The sequence below is a fragment of the Solanum stenotomum genome, chromosome 6 (genome assembly GCF_019186545.1).
Source record: "Solanum stenotomum isolate F172 chromosome 6, ASM1918654v1, whole genome shotgun sequence".
NCBI classification, from domain to species: domain Eukaryota; kingdom Viridiplantae; phylum Streptophyta; class Magnoliopsida; order Solanales; family Solanaceae; genus Solanum; species Solanum stenotomum.
In genome coordinates, this window is record NC_064287.1 from 59871289 (window position 1) to 59879186 (window position 7898).

General features: G+C 35.5%; 1 protein-coding gene across 2 annotated transcripts; it reads right to left on the reverse strand.

The window, feature by feature from the left end:
* Nucleotides 1-682: 682 nt before the first annotated feature.
* LOC125867115 (OBERON-like protein) lies at nt 683-6953 on the reverse strand. Of its 2 annotated transcripts, none has more exons than XM_049547540.1 (3): nt 6715-6953; nt 4611-5712; nt 683-1370 (listed from the first exon to the last, which is right to left on the reverse strand). In XM_049547540.1, the coding sequence occupies exons 2-3, from the start codon at nt 5698-5700 to the stop codon at nt 811-813; spliced, it is 1650 nt and encodes a 549-aa protein (XP_049403497.1). In that variant the 5' UTR covers nt 5701-5712; nt 6715-6953; the 3' UTR covers nt 683-810. The 2 variants fall into 2 exon arrangements, with proteins under 2 accessions (XP_049403497.1, XP_049403499.1); XM_049547542.1 differs by having other exon boundaries at nt 6719-6927.
* Between the last annotated feature and the right edge of the window lie 945 nt (nt 6954-7898).

The following is a 7898-nucleotide window of genomic DNA, read 5'->3' on the forward strand; positions in this document are numbered from 1 at the left end:
TTCATTGACTGCTAGATCACTTGGTTCTTTTTAAAATTCTATGGGATATATTTTGGATAGTGCTTTTGAATATTTTATTGGATACATTTATCTTCTACTGAACATATATTAAATAACTCTGCTCATTAAGACTTTAAAATTTAAATAGATCATAAAAATCGACTAGAAAGATCCTATTTACTTCTTTTTTTAATGCGACTCTATATATTGATGAAGTTTGAATAATTGTAGAAGGTTAGTGTTGGGTGTGAGAACAAAGTTTGGTAAATGGAAGGGGGGGGAGGAAGCTCCATATAAGATGTAGTGATACTATTAATGGTGGTGTGAGGCCATTTGAAAAAAAGCGTACGAGATTGACTCAAAACAGACAATAGCGTACTATGTTAAAAGTATCTTTTAAGTTGTTCTAGCAAAATAATTGGTTAGAAGTTTTGCACACGCACGGAAGCTTAGTGTGTCAAGTTGCCTTTTTACATTCACACCAAGAACAATTCCTACCTTTTAAAATTGTTGTTATGTCATCAGAAGGTCACCGATTCAAATTGTGAAAAAAGCCTCTAACAAAAATGTAGGGTAAAGCTCCATACGATAGACCCTTGTGATCTGACTTTTCCCCGGATCCCGTGCATAACGAAAGCTTAGAGCACAAGGCTGCCCTTCTTTTTAGAGCTATTATGATTAGAAAAGGTAAGGCACAGATTGAAAAGAAAAATTATCAAGACCAAAAGTTTAAAACCAATTCATAAATCCAGAAAGCCTAGTAAATTTCGGAGCAAATGGAGTTATATGTATCCTTTGAAAGCAACAACTCTACATATTCTTGATCAAATCTTGGATTTTGCTGTACATAATCTGGGAAGGGTCACTTCCTCCGGCGCTGCTCTGTGACGCTCGTGAACTTTCCTGAAGCTTCATCTTCTCGATTAAGTACTGCTTCTCTGCCTCAGCCTCGCATAATCGCTGTTTCAGATACCTGTTAGTGTAGTCCTCTTCCGACTTGTTTGTCTTGGCGAGTGTAATTTGTTGCAGTCTCTCAGCTTCTCGTCTAGCTTCAGCCGCCTTTTTGTCAAACATTTCAGCTTCTGCCTGCTTAAGCCTTACGATGCTTTCAATATCATCGATTTGTTGCTTCTTCTTCTGCCTTTCCATTTTCAGCATGGTCACTTCCCGAGCTTTATCCTTGAGCTCCTGATCACATGCTTCGACAGATAACCGTGCTTTCTTAACCAACCGCATCTTTTCCTCCGCTACAGCTTCCATTTTTTTGATGGCTTCCTGTACTACATCTGCAATCTTGCCGAATGCTTCTAGTGGAGCTATGGGCCGACCACCTTCGTCATTGTCTTGACTCTTTGAAGGATCATCAAGATCTGTGTAAAAATTGGGGGAAAAAAATTTAAAGAGGAAATGTAAAACTTATAGATGTATTTGAGATTCTTGATTTCTCCATTACATTGCTTATGTTAGAAAAAGACGGTAAATACCTTACATTAGGCCAAGAATTTACCCAACACCGATCAACAACAACAACAACAACATACTAGTGTAATCCCACAAGAGGGCTCTGAGGTGGGTAGGATGTACGCAGACCTTACCGATCAAGTCATATCAATCATTTAATGCTAGAATAAATAGGCGATAAAAATATGAAAAGTTCTTCAAGTGCAAATCAAAATCAGGAAAACAATAAGAAATCAGCAAAGACAAAAAATGAAGAGTCTCCGAGCACTAGAAATGAAACCAACTTTCTTCAATAAACAATCCACAAACATAAAAATTGGAAAATCAAGTTCACATGTTTTTTTTTCAATTATCGAGAAATCCCCGAGGGATAGTAGCGCACGGTTCAAAACTCATTGGATGATGGGTCCGCTCCAAATACCAGGTTTTTGTCTACGACATGGTTCAAATCCGTGACGTGCGCCTAATCCACACATCACAAGCTACACTCTTCTCATGAGCCTAATCCAGACATCACAAGCTACGCCTCTTCTTACTAGATCAATATGCCCTACGGGCAAGTTTACATGTTATTTGAGACAGCAACATGCTCACCTCGCCTGTCTCGTTACAAGACGAGCAGTTCCAAATTAATTGCACATTGTGATGAAACATAAATTAAATCCTTTCTTCACTAATTAAAATGCACAACTTAGGTGCTCAAAATCGCATAGAAAAGTCAAGACTATTAGCCAGAGATGATCATACTTACACCCGGATAAAGCAGCTAGAAACCAAACTATTACCTCACTTTCCACGATTTTTTCCACTTTCTCCACTTTGATACAATGAAAGATCCACCTTCCGGCCAATCGTCCTAACAAATAAATTCTATATTTTGCAGTCCAATAATTAATATCCACATAATAGTAACAATGTTTCCATGCATATTCTCGTGTAAGAAAATGTGATGAACCTAATGAATGCACAGACAAATAACTGCCTAAAACTTTTGTCAGAATATGGTCATTCTAGTTGACCCTCTTTTTTTGAGGTGGGTGGGGGTGTGGTGAGGGCTAGAAAAATCTTTTTTCACTTGACAAACTTAAATTACATAAAAAAAAAAATCTTTTTTTGCTTTGAGGTAATTCAAAAGAACTTTAGTTACAACAACATACCCAGTATAATCCCACAAGTGGAGTCTAAGGAGGGTGGTGTGCACGCAGCCTTACCCCTACCTTGTGTAGGTAGAGAGTTTGTTTCTAATAAACCCTCGGCACAAGTAAAACATATAAAAAATTGAAAAGGAAATACAGCAGTGAAGAAAGCATATAGAAAATAATGGAAAAAAGAACAGTAATAACAATAAATAGTACAATAACTGAAGCAGAGGAAATAACATGTAATAATAAAATCGAAGAATAAGGTAGTAGGAGAATTCAAAAAACTTTAGTTAAATTACTAAATAGGCAATTAGTGTCCTCCATAACCATTAGACGGTGGGTCATTTAGAAGGCAAGATTAGCCTACATATTAGGTCAGATTGGATTTATCTCGCAGTTTCTTCAGATTATGCCAGATTCAAAATTATAATCTGGTAATGACTTTGAGTGAATTTGGTCTGATCCGGGAACGATATCCACCGGATTGTGACATTAAAGGACAATTTAGCTCCTCATACATGAAGGGAATTCGCAAAACATCATTCTCCTCCTCCTTTCTTCTTCTCCTTCTCTCCAAACCAGCCAATCTCTACCCTGATCATTTGCACGGATGTTTGAAGATCTATAAAGATATCCTTGTTATTCGAGCTGATCAATACTTTACCTGTCTCTTTCTTGTCAAAATTTTCTGCAAATCCTCTTGAACACACTTAAACTAGCTTACATCAACAGCCTATTCTCTCTCGTCCATCCTAGCTTAAACATTTCTTTCTTCCCCTTCTACGTCCCTAATAGCTTTGCCAAGGTTTAGCCAACTCATTTGCTAATAGATTTTTTAGCTTCTCCCTTAGCTTCTTATACTCTTTAGAGGTTTCACAATCTTTTGTCATTCCACCGCCATGATTTCGATAGTCAAGGTCCTAGCACCTAGACAATGGAGAACCGAGTAGCTTAGGCTCAAACCTTGTATTTGTGTTAAAAGAATCATTTAATTTATAAAATAATTTATTCAGAACCTAGTAAACCAAAAGGATTGTTATCTGGAACCCATAAATTAAAAATCCTGGCGCCGCCTCTAGTGCTAGTCCTTCAAATATCACTACTTTCTTCTATCTCCATCCACTTCTAAGTTCCATGCTACATCATTCAATATCTTGTCCTTAAATGCTAATTGATTTGTGCCTCTTAGTGTTCACAACCGTATTCTTTGTTGCATGCAACTCATCTCCTTTCAACATCACTAGTTTCTTCTATCTACATCTACTTCTAAGTTCCATGATCCATCTTTCAATATTTTGTCCTAAATGCTAATTGGTTTGTGCGCATGCAACTCTTCTCCTATCCCTCCACTATTCCAATTACCTTGGGCCACCAATCTATGCAAAATGCTTGAGGCTTTAAAGATAGAAAAAAATGTATGGCTAATAGGCTTGTGAAAACTGTTGAAGTTTGGCCAAGAGTATACTGTAATTAAAAGTTCAATATTAAAAGAGATGATTTGTTATTTCTCAAATAGATAAAGATACTTGAAATCATTGCACGAGCTTCTCGGTAGAGTAAATGATCCAATCAGAGGATGTCATTTAACACCCCATCGCCGGAAAATTACATTGTTTAGCTAGGTCAAAATTTCAGTTTTATGTATACAGTAATACGTTGACTCCCTTTATTTTCTACATGTCTCTACTTCTTTTATATTGCGACACCCCTTAGTAAAATTCTTGGCTCCGCCACTGTAATAATACACCTTTTTATTCAGCCTAGCCTACTAAAGAACACTAACTATAGATCAACGAAGCCAGAGAACAGAGGACCAATAATCAAATTATCGTTAACCTGCTACATTTGATTTCTTGTTAGATGCATCAAGCTTTCATTTCAACCTTTTCTCAATCTTGGACAGACCAATTCAAGTGTGGTCCGGAACAGTCAATCATTTATCAACTACGCCCCAATCACAAATAGTGTAGAAAAAAGTTAGGACAAGAAATAAAATGTCAGGCTCACCTTGGAAAAAGGATAAGATCACTTTACAAGCCATAGGATCTGCAACACCACCTTTCAGCTTTTCAACGAGTTCCTCGCATTTCCAATATAACTTATGGCCTCTGGCATCCTCACTTCTCTGGAAAATTCTCCTGACGAAGTCGAGCTCTCTAACAAAAGCTTCCGCATCCCAACTTGGAGCACAGTGCTGGAACACATCTTTAACCCAACCTAATAACTCAGATGTCCTACTGCAAGCATGGCATCTGAAGAGCGTCTCGGCTGAGCTAGCTCCAACCTTAACAGAAGGGCCTGTTCCAATCTGCCCATTGCTAATGGCACAATCTGTATGTGTCCAATGAGAACAGAGATCACAACCAATCCATCTGCAAGTGTTGACCTCAAAATCAAACTTGTTACAAATAGCACACATGCAAAGGTTGCAGAAACCATTTTTCTTCGAGCAAATTTCGCAGCTACATTCCTCTGCTGGTAGCACACTACCACATGCTATGTTTCTGCACCTCTTATACAAGAAAATGTCAATGAGAGAAGCTTGAGAGAGACTGACACTGGGATGCAAGAACGCCTGAATTCCCGTCTTGATGGCAACTAGAATTTCTAGCTGGGTGCGGTGTGTTAAACACAGGATTCCATCTGTCAACTCACCCCTACTATTCACTAGCCTTTGGAGGAATTGGAACTCATTTCTGTGCTGAGCACCACCTGACCCTTCAAGAATGACCCGAAGTTCATATTTGAACTTCTCTAGATACTCATCTGGGAGATTTCGCATCCTGTCAGCTATAACGTCAACTCTTTCTCGGGCAATGTCTCGAAGGGAAATTTTGTCTGAGTTTGACATATTGCGGACAACAGAGTGCTCAGCATAGCCATTCTCTTTCTCCTTCTCCAGCTTTTTCGCCATCAAAGCCTCAGATGTTGGCCAAGTTTCGCGTGAGCTAGCACTTTCAGATGGTGAGTCACGAGCCTGATCAGAGGTTGAGCCACGCTCTTGAGGATTAGGAGATCCACAGGCATCAGGAGAGACGACCAAGGATAAAGACGTCTGAAGTCCACCAGGCCGTGGTTGTTGGCGTGGAGGCAGCATTAATCCGCGACGCTGGTGATCAAAATAAGTCACAAAAGGTTCCCATCAGCAAATGTTCAGATATGTGCTAAACGGAAAACAAGCAAAACCAATGTCTGATCCAGTCTGCTTCAAATGCATTTTCACTTCTAAAACACAATTTTGAACTCACTCACAAGTCTTTCCCTCGAAAGAAACAAAAAAATAAATCACAAGATATTTTACCTCGTCTTTCTAAACTTAAAAACATATCTAACAAAAAGTATACAAAGCTTGTTTTTGTTTAAACTGGGAAAAAAAGAACATCATATCTTTCCAAGTACAAGCAAAGATATCTTACAACTGATATCAGATATCTCCTACTTCCAAAAACTAACACATTCAAGCTAACATTTGCTTTTCTCTCTCTAGTTCCAACTTCCATTACTCCAAAGAAAAAAAGAAGACTTTTTTTGTTGAACAGTGAAGTGTCAAAACACACCTAAAGTATACTGGTTTTTCGAGTTTCATACCTGAACTATTCGATGTGCGAGTTTCCTACCTAAACTACAACCAAATGTTTATCAAACACACCTCTACTAATATCCGATGGTGCATGTACTACACTCTTTTTTTCAAAAAAAAACTATGCCATGAACTCTACCAACAACAAACACTAATACTACCAATTGGTCATGTATCAACAAGAAATTACTAACTTTATTCCAAACCCTAACAAGAATCATCCAAAAAATTAACAATATTTCACATTTATACCTTCAAGAACAGGGCAAATACAGGACATCAGCTAACTTTAAATCAAAACACTAACAAAAGTTTCTAACTTTATATCAAACACTACCAATATTCATAGCAAACAAAGCACATCTGCTACTAAAATACACAAAACTGAGCAAGTAACATTAGATCAAACAAAAACAACAAACACCAAATTCTCAAATCCCTTCAAAAATATAAAAATAGCTAAAACAGCATACACATACAGCATAAAGAACATAAAACAAGATCTGGGGTTAGTATAAAAAATGAAATTACCTGCCTGAAATTCCTTAATTGATTGATAAAATAACCACAACAGTTAAATCAATAAACGAAAAATTAGTTCTTGAAAACAAAAAAAAAAAAAAACAATAAAGGGGTCTTGAAGAGAAATTAAAAATTTGAAAAAAATGGGCTCTCAAAATTTTTTCCCTTTCATAAAGGTATGATTTTTATTTTTATTTTGTACTAATGTTTTCTTTACCTTTTTTTTTTTTTTTTTGTGAAGACGAAAGAGAGGAAAGTGAAGAAAAAATTTGCTGACCGAATTGGCAAGTAGACGGTTGTCGGATGACTTGGAATTTTTTTTATTTTTTAATTTAATTTATTAATATTACTATTATTTTTAATTTTAATTTTTTTCTCAGATGAAATTAGATCAGTATCTAATTTTTCTTTGGACCCACATTTGTTAGCCGCGTGTTTGACTTTATGTTTACCTATGTTTTTATAAAGATATTGAAAATTTCGGTTCGATAATTTTTAAAATTTTGAAAAATATTATATTTTTATTATATTAAATTAATTCGATATGATTCATTATTTTATAGTTTGATTTTGATATTTTGTAGCATTATAAATTAATAGTAATGATTTATTTGATTTCGACTTATATATAGTCATATTATAACAAAGAATTATGACTTTGTTTTTTCATAAATCATCTCAAGTATATTATACTAACGTCTTATACAAGTATAAATATCTAAAAGAAAGTACAAGCAAAATCATTAGTTAATCAATAACATGAAAATGACATTTTAATCAAGTTAGAGTAGTCAAAGTTTCAATATATGAATAATTAGTTTTGTATTTGTACTATTTTATATAATTGCTAGTATATACAACAATATACTTTGGTACTGTATTCATTGTTTTAGTTTATAAATACCGTATAACGTACTAAATATCCAAAGAAATTAAAATTAAAATACATATCAAATATCATAATATTGAAACTGTTATACCAAAAATTTTTATTCGATATGATAATTAGGCGTCAGACATAAACCTTACTTTTTTTTGTGAAGCGATTTGAAGTACTTGATTAAAGTACTATTTTTTTTTTTGTATGAGTAAGAATACAAATACATAAAGTTTTTTAAGGTATAATTTATAAGGTAGTTCCCACCTATACAAAGGGATCGTTACACCTAATGAACGCTACTTTTATCTTGACC

Bases quoted from the DNA above. Each gene is read 5' to 3' on its own strand.
- LOC125867115 (XM_049547540.1), bottom strand. From the start codon at position 5,700: ATGCTGCCTCCACGCCAACAACCACGGCCTGGTGGACTTCAGACGTCT. The intron at 1,371-4,610 runs GTGAGCCTGACA...ATTTTTACACAG, and splicing joins GATCTTATCCTTTTTCCAAG to ATCTTGATGATCCTTCAAAG.